The following is a 23340-nucleotide window of genomic DNA, read 5'->3' on the forward strand; positions in this document are numbered from 1 at the left end:
GGTAATGGAGGCATATTCCATAGTGTACAGTGTCTGTGGTGGTAATGGAGGCATATTCCACAGTGTACACATGTCTGTGGTGGTAATGGAGGCTTATACCACAGTGTACACATGTCTGTGGTGGTAATGGAGGCATATTCCATAGTGTACAGTGTCTGTGGTGGTAATGGAGGCATATTCCACAGTGTACACATGTCTGTGGTGGTAATGGAGGCATATACCATAGTGGACACATGTCTGTGGCGGTAATAGAGGCATATTCCACAGTGTACACGTGTCTGTGGTGGTAATGGAGGCATATATCATAGTGTACACGTGTCTGTGGTGGTAATGGAGGCATATTCCATTGTGTACACCTGTCTGTGGTGGTAATAGAGGCAGACACCATAGTGTACACCTGTCTGTGGTGGTAATGGAGGCTTATACCACAGTGTACACGTGTCTGTGGTGGTAATGGAGGCATATTCCACAGTGTACACCTGTCTGCGGTGGTAATGGAGGCATATTCCATAGAGTACACGTGTCTGTGGTGGTAATGGAGGCTTATACCATAGTGTACACGTGTCTGTGGTGGTAATGGAGGCATATTCCATAGTGTACACGTGTCTGTGGTGGTAATGGAGGCATATTCCACAGTGTACACGTGTCTGTGGTGGTAATGGAGGCATATTCCATAGTGTACACGTGTCTGTGGTGGTAATGGAGGCATATTCCATAGTGTACACGTGTCTGTGGTGGTAATGGAGGCATATTCCAGAGTGTACACGTGTCTGTGGTGGTAATGGAGGAATATTCCATAGTGTACACTTGTCTGTGGTGGTAATGGAGGCATATTCCATAGTTTACACGTGTCTGTGGTGGTAATAAATGCATATTCCACAGTGTACACCTGTCTGCAGTGGTAATTTAGGCATATACCATAGTGTACACGTGTCTGTGGTGGTAATGCAGATATATACAATAGTGTACACGTCTGTGGTGGAAACAGATGCATACATCGTGTACTCTGGTGTGAGCACTACCTTTACTCCACATGCAGTGCTCATACTGAGTACTTTGTCCACATGAGCTCCTTCACGCCTGTTACTTGTGGGTATGGGCTTGTCTTCTACAGGCATGGGAATAAATGCTGATTCTTTCACACTTTTGTAAAACTCAGCTCAAAATTCTTCTTGGAGAAATGTTACTGTGTAAAACCTAATGTGGTAACTCAAAACTATAAACTCCCAATGATTCTCAGCAGAGTTGGGCAGTCCAGTCATTCTAGGGGACTTGGTATCATTTCATCTGATCTGTAGCTGTAGGCCAGTCTGGAGTGGCGTACAATTGCAACAGATCAGTGAGGACAACCAAGTCTTTCTGTATTTTTCTTTAACCTATTTGTAGCTTGAGCTATCAGAGTATGACCACCAGGAGGTTGGTGTTAGTGCCTCTAAAGCTCCACCCATCCCCAACTGACCAATGGCCACACAACTGTAAAGCAAAATTATATGGCAATTGACCACCACAATGGGCAGAGTTGTTTGCCACATGTAGTTGTACTGAGTTAACCCCTTCATGACCCAGCCTATTTTGACCTTAATGACCTGGCCGTTTTTTGCATTTCTGACCAGTGTCCCTTTATGAGGTAATAACTCAGGAACGCTCAATGGATCCTAGCGGTTCTGAGACTGATTTTTCATGACATATTGGGCTTCACGTTAGTGGTAAATTTAGGTCGATAATTTTTGCTTTTATTTGTGAAAAAAATGGAAATTTGGCAAAAATTTTGAAAATTTCACAATTTTCAAATTTTGAATTTTTATTCTGTTAAACGAGAGAGTTATGTGACACAAAATAGTTAATAAATAACCCAGATGTCTACTTTACATCAGCACAATTTTGGAAACAAAATTTTTTTTTGCTAGGAAGTTATAAGGGTTAAAATTTGACCAGCGATTTCTCATTTTTACAACGAAATTTACAAAACCATTTTTTTTAGGGATCACCTCACATTTGAAGTCAGTTTGAGGGGTCTATATGGCTGAAAATAGCCAAAAGTGACACCATTCTAAAAACTGCACCCCTCAGGGTGCTCAAAACCACATTCAAGAAGTTTATTAACCCTTCAGGTGCTTCACAGCAGCAGAAGCAACATGGAAGGAAAAAATGAACATTTAACTTTTTGGTCACAAAAATGATCTTTTAGCAATGATTTTTTTTATTTTCCCAAGGGTAAAAAGAGAAACTGGACCCCAAAAGTTATTGTACAATTTGTCCTGAGTACGCCGATACCCCATATGTGGGGGGAAACCACTGTTTGGGCGCACGACAGGGCTCGGAAGGGAAGGAGCGCCATTTGACTTTTTCAATGAAAAATTCAAATTCAAGATCGGACACCATGTTACGTTTGGAGAGCCCCTGATGTGCCTAAACAGTAGAAACCCCCCACAACTGACCCCATTTTGGAAACTAGACCCCCCCAAGGAACTTATCTAGATGCATAGTGAGCACTTTGAACCCCCAGGTGCTTCACAAATTGATCCGTAAAAATGAAAAAGTACTTTTTTTCACAAAAAATTTCTTTTAGCCTCAATTTGTTCATTTCCACATGGGCAACAGGATAAAATGGATCCTAAAATTTATTGGGCAATTTCTCCTGAGTACACTGATACCTCACATGTGGGGGTAAACCACTGTTTGGGCACAAGGCAGGGCTCGGAAGGGAAGGAGCGCCATTTGACTTTTTGAATGAAAAATTAGCCCCAATCGTTAGCGGACACCATGTCACGTTTGGAGAGCCCCTGTGTGCCTAAACATTGGAGCTCCCCCACATGTGACCCCATTTTGGAAACTAGACCTCCCATGGAACTAATCTAGATGTGCGGTGACCACTTTAAACCCCCAAGTTCACAGAAGTTTATAACGCAGAGCCTTGAAAATAAAAAATAATTTTTCTTTCCTCAAAAATGATTTTTTAGTCCGCTATTTTTTATTTTCACAAGGGTAACAGGAGAAATTGGACCCCAATAGTTGTTGCCCAGTTTGTCCTGAGTATGCTGATACCCCATGTGTGGGGGGAACCACTGTTTGGGCACACGTCAGGGCTCGGAAAGGAAGTAGTGACGTTTTGAAATGCAGACTTTGATGGAATGGTCTGCGGGCGTCACGTTGCATTTGCAGAGCCCCTGATGTGCCTAAACAGTAGAAACCCCTTACAAGTGACCCCATTTTGGAAACTAGACCCTCCAAGGAACTTATCTAGATGTATGGTGAGCACTTTGAACCCCCAAGTGCTTCACAGAAGTTTACAACGCAGAGCATTGAAAATAAAAAAATATTTTTCTTTCCTCAAAAATGATGTTTTAGCAAGCAATTTTTTATTTTCGCAAGGGTAACAGGAGAAATTGGACCCCAATAGTTGTTGCCCAGTTTGTCCTGAGTATGCTGGTACCCCATATGTGGGGGTAAACCACTGTTTTGGTGCACGTCGGGGTTCGGAAGGGAGGGAGCACCATTTGACTTTTTGAACGCAAGATTGGCTGGAATCAATGGTGGCGCCATGTTGCATTTGGAGACCCCTGATGTGCCTAAACAGTGGAAACCCCTTAATTCTAACTCCAACACTAACCCAAACACACCCCTAACCCTAATCCCAACTCTAGCCATAACCCTAATCACAACCCTAACCCCAACACACCCCTAACCACAACCCTAACCCCAACACACCCCTAACCTTAACCATAACCCTAACCACAAGCGTAATCTTAACCCTATTTCCAACCCTAGCCCTAAATCCAACCCTAACTCTAATTCCAACCCTAAGGCTATGTGCCCACGTTGCGGATTCGTGTGAGATTTTTCCGCAGCATTTTTGAAAAATCCGCAGGTAAAAGGCACTGCGTTTTACCTGCGGATTTACTGCGGATTTCCAGTGTTTTTTGTGTGGATTTCACCTGCGGATTCCTATTGAGGAACAGGTGTAAAATGCTGCGGAATCCGCACAAAGAATTGACATGCTGCGGAAAATACAACGCAGCGTTTCCGCGCAGTATTTTCCGCACCTTGAGCACAGCGAATTTGGTTTTCCATAGGTTTACATTGTACTGTAAACCTGATGGAAACTGCTACGAATCCGCAGCGGCCAATCCGCACCGTGTGCACATAGCCTAATTCTAAGGGTATGTGCACATGCTGCTGAAAACGCTGCGGATCCGCAGCGTTTCCGCAGCTGCGGGTCCGAAGCAGTTTCCCATGAGCTTACAGTTCAATGGAAACCTATGGGAAACAAAAAACGCTGTGCACATGCTGCGGAAAAAACTGTGCGGAAACACAGCGGTTTACATTCCGCAGCATGTCACTTCTTTCTGCGGATTCCGCAGCGGTTTTACAGTTGCTCCTATAGAAAACCGCAGTTGAAAAACCGCGGTAAATCCGTGATAAATCCACAGCGGTTTTGCACTGCGGATTTATCATATCCGCTGCGGAAAAATCTGCAGAGGACCAGAATACGTGTGCACATAGCCTTACCCTAACCCTAATTCTAACCCTAGCCCTAACCCTAACCCTAGTTCTAACCCTAACCCTAGTGGAAAAATAAAAGTAAATATATTTTCTTCATTTTATTATTGTCCCTACCTATGGGGGTGATAAAGGGGGGGGTTCATTTACTATTTTTTTTATTTTGATCACTGTGATAGGTTTTATCACAGTGATCAAAATGTACATGGAACGAATCTGCCGGCCGGCAGATTCGGCGGGCGCACTGCGCATGCGCCTGCCATTTTGGAAGATGGCGGCGCCCATGGAACAGACGGACTGACATCGGGAGGCTCGGTAAGTATGAGTGGGGGGGAGATCAGAGCACGGGGGGTGGGATCGGAGCGTGGTGGGATCGGAGCACGGGGGGAGCGGACAGGAGGACTGGGGAGCGGAGCACAGGACGGAGGACTGGGGAGGAGATCGGTGGCGGTGGGGGGGCAGATCAGGGTTTCCAGCCATGGCCAATGATATTGCAGCATCGGCCATGGCTGGATTGTAATATTTCACCACTTTTCATAGGTGAAATATTACAAATTGCTCTGATTGGCTGTTGCACTTTCAACAGCCAATCAGAGCGATCGTAGCCACGTGGGGGCAAAGCCACCCCCCTGGGCTAAAGTACCACTCCCCCTGGGCTAAAGTACCACTCCCCCTGCCCCTGCAGATCGAGTGAAATTGGAGTTAACCCTTTAATCCGATCTGCGGGGACGCGATCCCTCCATGACGCCACATAGGCGTTACAGGTCAGATTGGCACCGACTTTCATGACGCCTACGTGGCGTCACAGGTCGGGAAGGGGTTAACATCCACTTGCACTTATTTTTTTTTTTTATCAGACAGTTCTCAGTAGGGGCGTGTACTTCTTCTCCCTGTATGATGCTGTCCAATCATAAGTAGGCAGCAACACAGCAGAGAACACACGCCAGGTTTTTCGGGGCAGGTGTCGCATTGATAAATGGTGTCCTTGCATATTCTCTTTTTGTAACGCACTCGGCACCTTTTTTGCGCCTTACCGTTTTTCCCAGTTTGCGGGACCTCCCCTTGGGAAATGCAGTGCCGGAAGTACTGGGGCCCGCTCCTTCCTGAGTGCCAAATATCAAGGCCTTAACCACTACCTCCTGGAACTGAAGGTACGACGTATTGGTGTGGCCTGCACATCGTGACAGCAGGAAAGCGTTGAGCATTGCCATTTATTTAATGTGCACGGCCAGCTTTTTGTACCACACCTTGGCCTTTCTCAAAGCACTGTATGGTTGGAGGAGTTGATCGGAGAGATCAACGCCCCCCATGTTTTTGTTGTACCCCAGTACACAGTCCGGTTTGCTGACCTGTGTAGAGGTACCTCGAACAGTGCTGAGGTCGCTGCCATCACCGTGTATGGTGGTCAAGAGAAGGACATCCCTCTTGTACTTGTCCACCAGTAGGTGGTCGCTACATTGGGCTCTGCTGTCACCCCGTCTGAGCATCTGCCCAAGTAGCGTTTTTTCGGGAGGCCTCTCTAATTTTTGTGGACAGTACTGCAGGCTGCGGTACCTCATGCAGAAAGGGATTTGAAGAGTGGGATGTTGGAATAAAAGTTATCGGTGTAGAGGTGATAACATTTATCCAGCAGTGGGTGCACCAAATTCCACACAATTTTCCCACTCACTCCCAGGACAAGGGGGCACTTAAGGGGTTCAATCCTGGTGTCCTTCCCTTCGTATACTCGAAAGCTGTAGGTGTACCCCGAGGTACCAGGCCCTCTTGCTAGGCAGGTACTGACGGAATCTGAGCCTTCCCTTAAAATGAACCAAGGACTCATCCACGCAGATGTCCCTTTGGAGCATGTATACTTCAGAAAACTTTTTGTTGAAGTGTTCGATGACCAGCCGAACTTTGAACAGACGGTCAAAGTTGGGGTCATCTCGTGGGGGACATTATCGTTATAATGCAGGAATTTGTGGATGACCTCAAAACGCGTCCAGGCCATGACCATTCGGAACACTGGAGTGTTGTGTAAAAAATCAACACTCCCAATATTGCCGAATTTCTGGCTTCTTCTGGAGCCCCATATGAAGGACCAGGCCCCAAAACTGCATCATCTCAACTGCTTCTACAGGAGACCAGTTAGAATATGATGAACCAGGGTTTTGCACCAAAAATTGACGAGAGTACAAATTAGTTTGCTCCACCATGAGGTTAACAAGTATATTTCTGTGAGGCCGGTGGTGTCAAACTTGATTCCCGATTCTGCCACAAAATCACGAATCAGTGGCTCACAATTTTTGGGGGGCGAGGTCCATACGGTGTCCGAAGAGGGGTGCGCTGGTTCATCTTCAGGAAAGGGCGCTGCCTCATCTTCTGTCCTGGGACGTCAGTGTGGCGGTTCCGCAGGACCCAAGGAGGAGGAAAAGGATGAAGAATCTGAAAAGTAAAGAAATGTGGTATCCCTCATTATGTGTCGGAGGCAAGGAAAGCATATGCCTCTGCCACTGAATAGCGCTGTTGGGACGAACATGACATTTTTTGTGAGCTAATAGGGAGAAAAAAATGCCTGTGAAAAGAAAAGTCTAAAACAGCAGACCCTAGCTCTGATAAGTGAACTGCGTCGCTTATCAACGATCAGCAGCTGCTGGATGTGCGCACGGGGGTGTGGTGCAAGGGGGTGAAAAAGAAACGGAAAACAGCAGGCACGAGCTCTGATAAGTGAACTGTGTCACTTATCAAAGTTCGGTGGCTGCTGGATGTGCGCATGGGGATGGCGCAAAGGGGATGAGAAAGAAAAGCGAGCACGAGAGTTGATCGGTGAGCTGCGTCACCAATCAACGCTCGGTGGCTGCTAAATGTGTGCACGGAGGCGGCGCAAATGGGGGGTGGAGGGGGATGGGGGATTGGGGTTGATGAAGTGGGAACGGGCAGGGATCGGGGATCAACACTTACGGTTGTAGTCTCTTCATTCTTCTGTCCTCTTTCTTCTGCCTTCTTTCTTCTGCCTCCATCTGCCTATTTATAGGGAATCTTCCATCGAGGGTTCTGCCTCAATCACGTATTTCAGATATTTATGTGAGAAGTATTGTTTCTCCTTGCGGAGATTGACATGCTAAGCATGCCGAGGTGAGGAGACTTAAAGCCGCAATGCTCCTCTGGGAAATATGCTATGTATGCAAATTGTCTCTTCAGAGAGGAAGAGAACTAGAACTCTAGTGCCACCTACTGGAAGGTAGCAACAACCCCACAGCCAAACCAGATCTCCACTTTGCACTGATGTGGGGCAGTACCCCGAAACACAGTGTCTGCAAATTGAGATTGTGGTTTGGCTATTATCCTAAGTCATGTGACAAGGCTCGTTAAAGGGTTGACATTGAGTTGTAGGATTGCTACCTTCCAATAGGTGGCACTAGAGTTCTAGTTCTCTTCCTCTTCGAAGAGACAATTTGCATAATTAAGATATTTATGTGGAAACCACGGTTTAATCGCTCAGCGCAGGATAAATGTGCGCCGAGCTTTACTGTGATCTTTGGGAGGGAGAATGTAAAAAATCAACAGCAGGTGAATAATTGGTTTTATTTATTTTTTGTGCTGTGTAAGTGATTACATAACATAGTAACATAGTATTTAAGGTTGAAAGAAGACTTTAAAGGGAACCTGTCACCCCCAAAATTGAAGATGAGCTAAGCCCACCAGCATCAGGGGCTTATCTACAGCATTCTGGAATGCTGTAGATAAGCCCCTGATGTATCCTGAAAGATGAGAAAAAGAGGTTAGATTATACTCACCCAGGGGCAGTCCCGCTGCGGTCCGGTCCGATAGGCGTCACGGTCCTGGGCCCGCCTCCCATCTTCTTACGATGACGTCCTCTTCTTGTAGTCACGCTGCGGCTCCGGCTCCGGCGTACTTTGTCTGCCCTGTTGAGGATCAGGGCAGAATGCTGTAGATAAGCCCCTGATGCTGGTGGGCTTAGCTCACCTTCGATTTTGGGGGTGACAGATTCCCTTTAAGTCCATCCAGTTCAAACCATAAATATTAGATGACTTTATTCTTCGGGTCGATGCGATACCAGATTTATAGATTTATATCTGTGTTTAAAATACACTTTTTATTGCAAAAACAATTTTTTTGCATCACCATATTTTGAGACCTCTAATTTTTGTATATGTTGGCCCACAGATGTGAGGGCTTCTTTTTTGTGGGACGAGTTGATGTTTTTGTTGGTACTATTTTCAGACACAAGACTTTTTTATCGCTTTCTACTCCGATTTTTGGGGGCAGAATGAACAAAAACCATCAATTCAGGAATTTTTTGGGAGGGTGGGGGATTTTATGTCATATCGCATGTGGTAAAATTATTGAGGCAGTTTTATTCTTCGGGTCAGTACTATTCCAGTGATACCTCATTTATGTAGTTATTTTATGTTTTGGCACTTCTACACAATAGAAACTATTTTATAGAAAAATAATTATTTTTGTATCGCTTTATTCTGAGAGCTATAACTGTTTTATTTTTCCGCTGATGGAGCTGTATGGCGGCTTGTTTTTTTGCCGGATAAGATGACGTCTCCCAACTGTGATATATAAAAATCACCTCTTTTCAAACAATTTTACCCTTACAGACCTGTGTAATCGTTAAAAAGAATGAACCTATGCAGAGCAGTGTAAAAACACCTTTCGGCTAGTCTCACACGTCCAGATAATTCCGGTACCGGAGAAATCGGTACCGGAGTTATCCGTGTCTGTGTGCTCACGTGGCACATCAGTGTGGCACACGTGCGGCAGCCGTGTGCTGACTGAGGACCACACGGACCATGCAGGAGGCAGCGCTAGAGTTAAGCGCTGTCCCCTGCTTTTGGTGCTGAAGCCGGCATTCATTCCTTCTCCCCAGCAGCGTTCGCTGGAGAGAAGGAATGAAAAATCAAGGTTTTTTTTTTTTTGTTAAAAATAAAGTTCGTGGTCAACTCCCGCCTCCCACCCCCTGTGTGCCCGCCCGTTTGCATTAAAATACTCACCCAGCTCCCGCGAAGCCTCCTCTCAGCGCCGGCAGCTTGTCCTGTGTGAGCGGTCACGTGGTACCGCTCATTACAGGGATAAATATGCGGCTCCACCCCTATGGGAAATAGGCGGGCGCACAGGGGGTGGGAGGCGGGAGGTGACCACGAACTTTATTTTTAACAAAAAAAAAACCCCAAACCTTGATTTTTCATTCCTTCTCTCCAGCGAACGCTGCTGGGGAGAAGGAGTGAATGCCGGCTTCAGCACCAAAAGCAGGGGACAGCGCTTAACTCTAGCGCTGTTTCTCCTGCGGCAATACGTGCACACGGAGGAGAGTGCACACTGTTCTCCGTGTGCACGTGTGCGGGACGTTTTGCGGACCGTGCTGCCGGAGAAACGTGGACATGTCTCCGTGTTTTGCACATGGACACACGGTCCGCAAAAAATCACTGACATCTACAGAGACACATTGATTTTAATGTGTCTACGTGTGTCAGTGTCTCCGGTACGTGAGGAAACTGTCACCACACGTACCGGAGCCACTGAGGTGTGAAACAGGCCTTCCGTGCACATGTTTAGGCCTTGAGCTTTTTAACCACTTTGTAATTATGAAGAGTTGTTAAAAGAAGTGACTGGTTCACTTTTCAGGCGACTTCACAATTTCGTACATACAAGTAAAATAAAAGAATTACAAGAAATAAAAAAAGAAAAAACCTTTGCTGGAAAATGTCAGAAGAGATGCTTCAGGACAAAAGCACCCCCACTGTTTTCATGAAGAGTCTTCTGCTTGGCAATGTCAGCGGGTGGGCCGGCGTCTTAAGGCCCCGTCTCACATAGCGAGATCGCTAGCGAGATCGCTGCTAAGTCACAAGTTTTGTGACGCAACAGCGACCTCCATAGCGATCTCGCTATGTGTGACACGTACCAGCGATCAGGCCCCTGCTGTGAGATCGCTGGTCGTGTCGGAATGGCCTGGACCTTTTTTTGGTCGTTGAGGCCCCGCTGACATTGCTGAATCGGTGTGTGTGACACCGATCCAGCGATGTCTTCACTGGTAACCAGGGTAAACATCGGGTTACTAAGCGCAGGGCCGCGCTTAGTAACCCGATGTTTACCCTGGTTACCAGCGTAAATGTAAAAAAAAACAAACAATACATACTCGCCTTCTGATGTCCGTCAGGTCCCTTGCCGTCTGCTTCCTGCTCTCACTGACTCCCGGCCGTACAGTGAGAAGTGAGAGCACAGCAGTGACGTCACCGCTGCGCTCTGCTCTCAGTGTACGGCCGGATCTCAGTCAGAGCAGAAAGCAGACGGCAAGGGACCTGGACACCGAAAGGCGAGTATGTACTGTTTGTTTTTTTTGGTAACCAGGGTAAACATCGGGTTACTAAGCGCGGCCCTGCGCTTAGTAACCCGATGTTTACCCTGGTTACCCGGGTGCTGCAGGGGGACTTCGGCATCGTTGAAGACAGTTTCAACGATGCCGAACTCGTTCCCCTGATCGTTGGTCGCTGGGGAGAGCGGTCTGTGTGACAGCTCCCCAGCGACCACACAGCGACTTACCAACGATCACGGCCAGGTCATATCGCTGGTCGTGATCGTTGGTAAATCGATAAGTGAGACGGGGCCTTTACAGAAGTCGTGTGCGCGCACCCTAATGTGGAACTCTATATTTTCTGCTTTAGTTTGCTCTGTAACTATAAGTTGCAGTCATTATGTGAGCACGTGATAACCTGGAATATTTGATGACCCAGATTCTGCCGTATATATTAATTATCGTTGCATTTCTGTATGTTGTTGGATGTGTAATCTGTAATAGCGGAAGAAGAATATCCTTTTTGTGTTTCTCCCTTCTAGAGGGTTTAGTTGTCACAAGGGATATTAATTTGTGTAGTTTAGTCCAGCGTTCCTTAAAGGAGAAATGGAGCAAATGATGGACAGTCACATTTTCTTCACCTTTTATAGGCGTTTTCTTGCATTCTGCTGCTTCTTTTTATAATACCGTCTTGTGTGTTTTATGCTGCTCAAAGCTTTTTGGAATTAATTTATATTTTAGTTTTGAAGAAAACCTACCACATCACAACAGTGGCCAGTTTTTGCTCTTCTGTTATTCCCCCGTTGTTCTTGTATATGCACATTTTTTTAAAGTCTGTCATACTTTTCCAGAAATGTGGGCCTTTTTATTATGTGCTAATTATGCTCTTTACCAAGGAGGCGCTGCTTACAGGATATCTTTAGGCTGCTGTGCATTGTTTCCATGTGAACCACATCACTCTGTTGAAGACCATAATATTTAGCGCTAAATGAAAAGGCTTATATTTCTGATACTGTATGGCAGATTTAAACAGAACAGTGGGAATAAAACAAAAACAAAAACTGGCAACATTTGACCTGGTGACAGTTCCTTCTTAAAAACCCAATTCTGAGACGAAGGGGCCGATTCATTAACGCTTTTACACCAGAAAAAATACAGGTTTTTTAGCGCAACGGGAAAATTGCGTACAAATTTTGCATACTTTGTCATTCTCACGAATCAGCTCTGTGTTTCAAATTCATCAAAAGTGCCAGCATGTTGTACCCCAGAAATGCTTCTCTAGTCCATGACTGGAGTAGAATTTCTGGCACGCCACTCAGAAGAGGCACCAAATTTACTAAGTCGCTTCTCTTAATGAATTTGGCAACTTCGTCTACAGCAAGACTGGCATAGCTACTCTACCCTTGATGAATTGGCCTATTTGTCATTGAGCGTAATATGTGCTATATTGGATGCAGAAAAAACGAAAACGCAAAAGACTGAAAATCGCAAGGTCGTGAAGGTTAAACATTAGGAAAGCCATTAGCAAATAGTTTCTAATGTTGCAGGGGAAAGCTGCAGCGACATTTACAAGTCGTCATCTCAGCAGACACACCTTGGGCGCTTGTTACCTCGTGGCCTAAAAGATTTACAGAGTGTTTCTAGCAAGCCTGACGAGCTCATCCAGAGCAGTGAATGGAGTTAAAGCGGAGCAAGAAGGAATTAGTCTTTACCCTGCAGTAGAAGTGGCTGAGGAGGAACCAGGGGAGATACACTATGGACAAAAGTATTGGAACACACTTTTTATCATTGACTGCAGGTTTTTATATTCCTGTATAAAATCCATCCCCTGATCATGCAGTCTGCCGTTACAAAAATATATGAAAGAATGGCTTATACTAAAGAACTCACTGAATTCATACTGGTATTTAAGAGGATGTCTTCCCTCCTATTCCATGATCAGCTGTGAGTGGTATTATTGAAAATTAGAAGTGTTTATGACATTATAGAGCCGGGTCACCAAGAGCTGAGGTGCATAAAAGTCACCAACGCTTTTCTGACTCAGAAATTGCAGGGTCCAAACCTTCTCCGACATAAACATCAGCACAAAAACTGCTCCAGGAGCTAAAAAGCCATTACAAACCAGCAAACAGATATTTGAAGCTGCTGGTGCCTCTGGAGTCCCTCCAACCTCAGAGTGTAGGATCTTCAAAGGCTTGCTTTGGTTCATAAACCTACTATTCGGCCACCCCTAAACTGTGTTCACAAGGAGAAATGGTTGCAGTGGGCCCAGACATACATGTAGACTAATTTTCAAGCAGTTGTTTACTGATGAGTGTCGAGCAACCCTGGATGGTCCAAATGGATGGAGTAGTGGATGGTTGGTGGATGGCTACCATGTCCCAACAAGGCTGCGACTTCAACAAGGAGGTAGAGGAGTCATGTTTTGGGCCGGATTCATGGAGAAACAGCTGGTAGGGCCTTTTAAGGTTCCTGAAGGTGTGAAAATGACCTCTGCAAAGTATATAGAGTTTCTGACTGACAACTTTCTTCCATGGTATAAAAAGCAGAAACGTGCCTTCAGGAGCAAAATCATCTTCATGCATGACAATGCACCATCTCATGCAGCAAAGAATACCTCTGAGCCATTGGCTGCTTGGGCATAAAAGTGGCCTTGGATATTGGCATCCCCTCAGTCTAAAAACATTAGCTCTCAGCAAATGGTGCATCTTATAGATGCACCTATTCTGGCACTTAGCCTCACTCTTCCCACTTGCCCTTGAGCGGTGGCAAATGGGGTTCATATTTGTGGGGTTGATGTCACCTTTGTATTGTCAGGTGACATCAAGCCCCCACAGGTTAGTCAATGGAGAGGCATCTATAAGACACATATCCATTACTAATCATATAGTTACATGGTAAATAAAGACACAGCCAGAATAAAGTCCTTTATTTAAAATAATCACACAGACTCCTTTTATTGAATCTAAATTTACCATACTTACTGTATGCCTAATCCCCAACACCCTCTTCTCCTGCAAACAATCAAAAAATAATAAACCAACATATAATAGTATCCTGTCCGACGTAGTCCATTTAATACCGAGTGTCCCACGGCGATCTCATGTGTAGAACAGTCACATCGGGAGATGTCATTGCTCTACCCGGCCTTCGGCGATACACACAGGAGGTAATCACTCCTGCAGTGTATCACTGAGCCACCGTGAGAGTTCACCGGAGTTCGTCCACTCCAGTGTTCTCAATTAAGGTACTACCGCTGTGTGAGAACTTTCCCATGCAGCGGTGCCGTGAGAGCGCCGAAACTGATCAGCTGATGAACTCCAGTGAACACAAACGGCGGCTCAGTGATACACTGCGGGAGCGATTACCTCCTGTCAGTCTATCGCCGGCGGCCGGGCGAGGCATGTGTCACTCAGTATTGAATGGACTACAACGGAAAGGTGAGTATATATTGGTTTATTATTTTTGATTGTTTGCAGGAGACATGGGCATTGGGGATTAGGTGTTCTGTAAGTATGTATTTTGTATGTGAATATGTAAATGTTTTTTTTTTTGTTTTTTTTTAACAATTGAACACAGGCGCCGGATGATGAGACTATTCTATCATTGGCTCATGCTGTCTCTTTTATATGTGACAAAACACGTACCCAGATGGGAGTGGTAGTCCCATCAGACAATGTCTGGGTACACACAGACAGACACACACACATATTCTCCACCCACCCACAGAAACACACGCACATACACATACTCTCCGCCCACACACAGACACATGCACATACTCCACCCACACGCAGACACACGCACATACTCCGCCCACACGCAGACACACGCACATATTCTCCGCCCACACACACACACATACTCCGTCCACACACACGCACATACTCTCCGCCCACACAAAGACACACGCACATACTCTGCCCACACACAGAGACACGCACATACTCTCCGCCCACACACGCACATACTCTCCACCCACACACAGAGACACACGCACATACTTTCCGCCCACACACAGACACACGCACATACTCCGCCCACACGCATATACTCTCCGCCCACACACAGACATACGCACATACTCTCCGCCCACACACAGACACACGCACATACTCTCCGCCCACACACGCACATACTCTCCGCCCACACATGGACACACACACATACTCTCCGCCCACACACAGACACACGCACATACTCTCCGCCCACACACAGACACACGCACATACTCTCCGCCCACACACAGACACACGCACATACTCTCCGCCCACACACAGAGAGACACGCACATACTCTCCGTCCACAGACAGACACACGCACATACTCCGCCCACACACAGACACACGCACATACTCTCCGCCCACACACAGAGACACACGCACATACTCTCCGCCCACACACAGACACATGCACATACTCTCTGCCTACACACAGAGACACGCACATACTCCACCCACACACCGAGACACGCACATACTCTCCGCCCACACACAGACACACGCACATACTCTCCGGCCACACACACACATACTCCGCCCACACACAGACACACGCACATACTCTCTGCCCACACACAGACACACGCACATACTCTCTGCCCACACACAGACACACGCACATACTCTGCCCACACGCAGACACACGCACATACTTTCCGCCCACACGCAGACACATGCACATACTCTTCGCCCACACGCAGGCACACGCACATACTCTCTGCCCACACACAGACACACGCACATACTCTCCGCCCACACACAGACACACGCACATACTCTCCGCCCACACACACACACACACACGCGCACATACTCTCCGCCCACACACAGACACGCACACATACTCTCCGCCCACACACAGACACGCACACATACTCTCCGCCCACACACAGACACGCACACATACTCTCCGCCCACACACAGACACGCACACATACTCTCCGCCCACACACAGACACGCGCACATACTCTCCGCCCACACACACACACGCGCACATACTCTCCGCCCACACACACGCGCACATACTCTCCGCCCACACACAGACACGCACACATACTCTCCGCCCACACACAGACACGCACACATACTCTCCGCCCACACACGCGCACATACTCTCCACCCACACACAGACACGCACACATACTCTCCGCCCACACACACACGCGCGCACATACTCTCCGCCCACACAGACACGCACACATACTCTCCGCCCACACACTCTTCCTCCTCCTTCTGACATAATTTCCCTTTGACAAATCGTAGTGTTTTTGGCAGCAAATAAGCAAACCTTTTACACCTGCGTTTTTGCTGCAGATTAGACTGGCTCAAATGAAGTCAATGAGACAAAAACGCAGCAAAAAGAATTGACATGCTGCAGAAAATAAAAGGCTGCAAATATGGACTGAAATTTACGGATCATGTGCACAACACTTCAGGATTGTCATTGAATTACCTTTCTTTAGTATTCCATTGCGTTTTTGGAGCATTTACGCACATGAAAAAACTCAGTGAAAACGCATCATGTGCACATAGCCTGACTATTTATATGTGAAGAACAATATTTTATAACAATACTGATGGACACTTTGTCAGAAAAACATGGATCCCCAGAAAACGAACCCTGTCTTTCACTATGTGAGGAAGAGAGGAACACAGAGAAGAGAAGGGAACAAAACCAGAAAACTTTCCCAAAACTCCCAAACTTCTTGTACTGGAAAGGCCTAAAGTTACATACCGTAATATGTTTATTACACATTATATTATTAATTATATATAGAACGTCTTACTCTGAACAGCACTTTTGCTCTTTTTGAATGGCTATAATTTCCGATAACCATATTGTTCCCTCTCAAGTTTTGAAGCTTCCATGTCTCTTATGTTTATTGCCACCTCTGTAGGAACAAATATTTTTGATGCAATATTAAAATGAAATAATGTTTCTGTATACAAAACAGAAGTTTACAGTAACCGCAGCTCACACTGTGGCACATAAATGACCGCAGAAGTTTTCTTTTTGCTTTCTGTAAGTTTTTACAATAATGTTTGTCCATAGACTTTTCATTTATCTTACTTTACCTTGCATGTAAGTTGCTATTAGTTTTTTTTAGTGAATGCTTTCTTTTGTCTGCAATCCATTTACTTGACTTTCAACAGTCTGCTTCAAATAGACCTGCCAATTGTGGGCAAATGATGGCTATTTACTATAATTTACAATTGTGACTGTAGAGTCAGTCCGCTCCTATCTGGCTACCTGAACGTAAGACAAGGTTATTCTCCTGTAGTTCTGGGCATTTGTATGAGATAGAAATGTTTCCTGCTGCTGCGTTAGAGTGAATGTCATTTCTCCAAAAGGGGTAATTCAGTTTAAGGGTATGTACACATGTCGTCTTTAGCTACTTTCACACTAGTCCGTCGGTACGGGCCGTCGGCCCGACGAACCGACGGGTAGTGTGTTAATTAATCACAACGTGGGCAGCGGATGCAGTCTTACAACGCATCCGCTGCCCAGTGTGATGAGCGGGGAGGAGGGGGCGGAGTTCCAGCCGCGCATGCGTGGTCAGAAATGGCGGACACGACGCACAAAAAAAGATTACATGTAACGTTTTTTTGTGCCAACAGTCCGCCAAAACATGACGCAACCGTCGCATGGCGGTTGCGACGTGTGGCACTCCGTCGCAATGCGTTGCTATGTATAAGTCTATGGAGAAAAAACGCATCCTGCGGGCAACTTTGCAGGATGCGTTTTTTCTACATAACGACGCATTGCGACGTGCGTCGAACGACGCTAGTGTGAAAGTAGCCTAAGACGTCGATGTGAAGAAATGCCGTATGCACTACTAGAATAGGTGCCTTAGTAGGTTCCCACACCATACATAGAGAATATAATAAACTAGGCACTCAACTTATGCTGAATTTTTGTGGTTTTTAATGCAGCCAAAAAATAAAACTTTTCGGCCACAGGCGGCCTTCCTAAGTTACTGGCTGAAAAGAAAGGAGATGGGTACGTAGTGAACGTTGATGAACAGATTAGACACGTATCAGCAGTATCTGGACTCGGGTATGGGGTCCCAACCAGTGTAACCGGTATATTAGGCAGACCCGGAGGGGTGACGTGCCGGCGTGTCAGCCAGTGACGCGGTATCCACCACTTGTCCTTGGATGAAAAGTATGAAAAAAAATACAGACAATAAAATTACACATATTTGGCATCGCCGCGTCCAGAACGACCCAACCTAGAAAACTGCCCCACTAGTTAGTCCATTATAATAATAATAATCTTTATTTTTATATAGCGCTAACATATTCCGCAGCGCTTTACAGTTTGCACACATTATCATTGCTGTCCCCAATGGGGCTCACAATCTAAATTCCCTATCAGTATGTCTTTGGAATGTGGTAGGAAACACACGCAAAAACGGGGAGGACATACAAACTCCTTGCAGATGTTGTCCTTGGTGGGATTTGAGCCCAGGACTGCAGCACTGCAAGGCGGCAGTGTTAACCACTGAGCCACTGTGCTGCCATTTAGTGAACACCATAAAAAAAACAAAAACAAGGCTTTATCGTCATACTGCTGAACAAAAAGTGGAATAAAACACTTTCACAAAGTTGGATATAAATAAACATGGTATCACTGAAATCGGCATCTTGTCCTGCAAAAAACAAGCCATCAGCGCAAAAATTAAAAAGTTATAGCTCTCAGAATAAAGCAATGAAAAAATTATTTTTTTCTATAAAATTGTTCTTATTGTATACAAGCGCCAAAACATAAAAAAAAATATATAAATGAGGTATCGCTATAATAGTACTGACCCAAAGAATAACTGCCTTATCAATTTTAGCACACACGGAATTGCATAAACAAATAAACAAATACACACTAAGGCCATGTTCACACAGTGCGTTTTTTACCGCGGAACCGCGGCGGTTTTGCCGCTGCGGTTCCGCAGCTGTTTTCCATGCAGGGTACAGTACACTGTACCCTATGGAAAACAGGACACACTGTGCACATGGTCCGGAAATTTAAAAAAAAAGCCGTGCTGAATAGCTCCCGGAAAAAAGAAGGAGCATGTCAATTCTTCTTCCTGAACCGCAGCGGTTCTGCACCCATAGACCTCCATTGTGAGGTCAAAATCGCAGTAAAACACGCAGATCAAAAATATATCTGCGTGTTTTACTGCGGTTTGATGTGCAGAACCGCTGCTGCAGGAAGTGCGGGGAAGCGGGCGGAAGTGCGTGGGCGGAAGTCCGTGGGCGGCGTGTGTGGTCCCGACTGTGTCACGAAGAGACTGTCATCATGGAGTTATACCGTCGCATGGGGATCGATGTCGGGCGTCTGATTGATTTGGTAAGTCTGTGTGTCCGTCCCCATGCGACGATATGCCTCTATTGTGCTAAGTCGCCGTATCGGACTACTACTCCCATCCGGTATTAGGATGGGAGAGTTGTCCCTGTGTCCGGCGACTTAGCACAATACTAAAGTTCACACCAAACACAAACACACAATACACAAACATGACACACAGTACAGTACATACAACACATAACACAGAGTATATACTCACCAACAGCACACTTGTAGGCGAAGCCCTCGATCCTCAATGAAAAAATCCCAAAATAATAAAGCAAATCCATACTCCCTGTCCGCAGAATCCATAACCGAGTGTCCCACGACGATCGGCTGCTCTCCGGCGATACACTGCCAGGAGCGAAGCTCCTAGCAGTGTATCGCGTACTGTCCCTGAGCTCAATGGCGCCGGCGTCTCGGTTAACGGCAGTACAGCTGCGTTGAACTTTCCCACGCAGCACTGCCGTTAAGCGAGAGAGCCGGGGTCAATGACCGCCGGTTAACTCGCTCGCGCATGCGCAGTGACACACCGACAGGAACTATGGCTCCTGTCAGTGTGTTGCTGCAGCCGTGGAGAGCAGACATATCTCTGGATGTGTCTGTTCTCCATGGAAGATCTTCGTTGGACCCTCGATGGATTTCTGCGGACAGGGCCAGGGAGTATGAATTTGTTTTTTTATTTTGCGTCTTTTTCAGGTCGAGGGTCTTCAGGACGGATTGAGCGTACAATAAAATATGGTCAAAAAGTGTGTGTCTTTATTTCATTAAAATATTTTTTTTCTAGTGTTTGTGTTGTTTTTTTTAACCCTTTCATTGGATTAATAATGGATAGGCGTCTTATTGACGCCTCTCCATTATTAACCGGGCTTAATGCCACCTTACAATAGCAAGGTGGCATTAACCCCTCATTACCCCATATCCCACCGCTACACGGGAGTGGGAAGAGAGTGGCCAAGTGCCAGAATAGGCGCATCTTCCAGATGTGCCTTTTCTGGGGTGGCTGGGGGCAGATGTTTGTAGCCAGGGGGGGCCAATAACCATGGACCCTCTTCTGGCTATTAATATCTGCCCTCAGTCACTGGCTTTACCATTCTGGCGGAGAAAATTGCGCGGGAGCCCACGCCAATTTTTTCCGCCATTTAACCCTTTAATAGGATTAATAATGGATAGGCGTCTTATTAACGCCTCTCCATTATTAACCGGGATTAATGCCACCTTACAATAGGAAAAATACGTGCAAATGAAAGACGTGGCACTTAAATACGGGATACGTGGCACTTAAATACGTGGCACGTGGCACTTGTACGTGATACGTGGCACTTATACGTGATACGTGTCACTTATACGTGATACGTGGCACATGGCACTTATACGTGGCACTTAAATACGTGGCACTTAAATACGTGGCACGTGGCACTTAAATACATGGTACTTAAATACGTGGCACTTAAATACGTGGCACGTGGCACTTAAATACGTGGCACTTATACGTGGCACTTAAATACGTGGCACTTAAATACGTGGCACGTGGCACTTAAATACGTGGCACGTGGCACTTAAATACGTGGCACGTGGCACTTATACGTGGCACTTAAATACGTGGCACGTGGCACTTAAATACGTGGCACGTGGCACTTAAATACGTGGCACGTGGCACTTAAATACGTGGCACGTGGCACTTATACGTGGCACTTAAATACGTGGCACGTGGCACTTAAATACGTGGCACGTGGCACTTATGCGTGGCACTTAAATACGTGGCACGTGGCACTTAAATACGTGGCACTTATACGTGGCACTTAAATACGTGGCACGTGGCACTTATACGTGGCACGTGGCACTTATACGTGGCACTTAAATACGTGGCACGTGGCACTTATACGTGGCACTTAAATACTTAAATACGTGTGTCCGTCCCCATGCGACGATATGCCTCTATTGTGCTAAGTCGCCGTATCGGACTACAACTCCCATGCGGTATTTAGGATGGGAGAGTTGTCCCTGTGTCCGGCGACTTAGCACAATACTAAAGTTCACACCAAACACAAACAATTCCAGCAATTGTTTAACATTACTTGGTCGCGCTATAGATTATGAGATGACACTATTGTATTTATTGTAGGTTCGGGATTATCCGGCTTTGTGGGACCCAGCTGATGAATCCTACAAGGATAAATATTTCCGGGAACTAGCCTGGACTAAAATAGTACGAGACCTTATCCCAGATTGGGACAAGTATCCAGGGAGTACACAGCAGCAAATTGGTAATTTTATTTAAATTTATTTAGTAAACCTTGAGTATATTAAAAATATAATTTGTTTAGATCTCACAAAAAATGTTGTATTTTGTAACCTTTTTTTGGTAGATAACGATGTGAGGAAACGTTGGCGCTCAATCAGAGACCGTTTCACGAAGTTCCTGAACGAATGTTCTAAGAGTGGCTCTTCGCCAAGCAAAAGTAAATTTCCCTTTAGCGAAGAGCTGCAGTTTCTTGTGTCCAGTAGGACATTGAGAAAGTAAGTTAAAATCCACTCCACATGATTATTTAAATATAATATGTTGTGCGAAAAATTGATGTTTTTTTTTTCGCCAACAGGACGGAAGGAAACATGTCGGTGGCTGATTTGGAGGACAGCGACAAAGAGGATGGAGCAGGCAGTTCCTCTGGAGTGGGAGGGACCATCTCTACCTCCACTCCCACAGCTTCTGCTGAATCAGCATCCACTTCAGCAGCTGCTGCATCAACATCTAGTTCAGCAGCTGCTGAAGCATCTGATTCCGCAGAAGCTGTGAGAGTGGAGAAGAGAGCTGTCTATCCGGTGGCAGCAGAGAAAAAAAAAAAAAAAACGAAAAACCAAGATGACCAAACTGTCCAAATAGCTTGCGACACGTTAGATCTATTAAAAAAATCAAGTTCTGATGACCACTGCGACTCCTTCGCAATAACTGTGGCAAGAAAAACACGCTCCCTGCCACCGGATAGACAATCTCTTTTCATGTCCATGGTCCAGATGTCCCTCACTGCTCTGGAGGACCCTGCTCCGATATCTCCATACAATGAAGTTCTGATGGGGGTGTTGGGACTTTTCAGGCCCCGACACCGAACACCGGAAACACCAGCTTCCAGACCCCAGTATTTGGCCCACAGCCAAGTTACTTCTGGAGATAGAGGAAGTTCGCAGCATATGGGGGGAGCACCATATCAATCAGAGGGATCAAATTTCCTCTATTCTCCAGAATATACTTTTCTGAATTGAACGTGGGCAAAAGTTTTCAGTGGCACCGAGTTTTTTTTTGTTTGTTTTTTAGCTCCAGTTGCCGGTTGCCTTTGAAAGGGGCTTTTTTTTGTTTTTTTCTAATTGAAAAATCTTTTGTAAATATTGCAAAGAATTTGTGTTCTTTTAAATATATTATATTTCACACATAATATTCTCGTCTTTATTACAATGCGGTCAAGGCCGCTATCCTGGGTTTATGGGCTATCAATTAGTGGTTTATGTGTTGATGTGTTAACAATTGTATACGTCATACTGCTATTATTTTCATAAAACACCAAAATTTTTGTAGCCAAAAAAAACAAAAAAAAACAAATTACACCCAAATAGATTTTTTATTGATATTACAACCAATTATTTAAAACTTTTTTTGGTAACATGAAACAAAAAAATTTTTTTTCAAACTTTTGTGTTGGTTGCTGGCGTTTCTCATTCTTCGGGATGTTGGCAAAACTGTTATCAGCGATGTCGGCAACATTTCTGGGGGGGTCAGTGTAGATGCATCCTTCTCTGCTGGTCAGGCTGCTCAACACCAGCACAGGAGTATTGCCAGTGCACGGCACCTTCTGGACTCATGAAGTAGTCAGTGAAGGATTCTCTCACACGCACACCCGAGTTGGACGGCCTGCCCAGACCCCCGTTGACCACTGGATTAAATACTGCCTGCTGGTACTCCACATCTACGTCAGTGTTGTACTCACGAGCATAGTTGTGGAGTACACAGCAAGCCTTTATCACAGCATCAACGGTGTCTGTGTCCAACTGAATGGCAGTGTGAAAGATCCTCCACTGACTAGTCATGATCCCAAAGGTGCATTCCACATATCTGCGTGCACGACTCAGCCGATAATTAAAAATCCTCCGTCGGGCATCCAGTCCCCTTCGTGGGTATGGGCGCAGCAGGGTTGTCGTT

At 45.8% G+C, this 23340-nt stretch overlaps 2 protein-coding genes across 2 annotated transcripts in view; both read left to right on the forward strand.

The window, feature by feature from the left end:
* TMA16 (translation machinery associated 16 homolog) overlaps positions 1-23340 on the forward strand; it is an 89672-nt gene that overhangs the window by 3179 nt on the left and 63153 nt on the right. The window lies entirely within an intron of this gene.
* Positions 14224-22409, forward strand: LOC143805295 (uncharacterized). Its single transcript, XM_077284494.1, has 4 exons — positions 14224-14241; positions 21274-21415; positions 21518-21668; positions 21749-22409. Exons 1-4 carry the CDS (start codon positions 14224-14226, stop codon positions 22407-22409), a joined length of 972 nt encoding a protein of 323 aa, XP_077140609.1.

The sequence above is a fragment of the Ranitomeya variabilis genome, chromosome 1, assembly GCF_051348905.1.
Source record: "Ranitomeya variabilis isolate aRanVar5 chromosome 1, aRanVar5.hap1, whole genome shotgun sequence".
In the NCBI taxonomy this organism is placed as follows: domain Eukaryota; kingdom Metazoa; phylum Chordata; class Amphibia; order Anura; family Dendrobatidae; genus Ranitomeya; species Ranitomeya variabilis.

What these genes read in the sequence shown, in the direction of transcription:
- LOC143805295 (XM_077284494.1), top strand. An exon ending in GAGTACACAGCAGCAAATTG is followed by an intron (nt 21,416 to 21,517) that starts GTAATTTTATTT and finishes TTTTTTTGGTAG; the next exon opens with ATAACGATGTGAGGAAACGT. An exon ending in TCCAGTAGGACATTGAGAAA is followed by an intron (nt 21,669 to 21,748) that starts GTAAGTTAAAAT and finishes TTTCGCCAACAG; the next exon opens with GACGGAAGGAAACATGTCGG.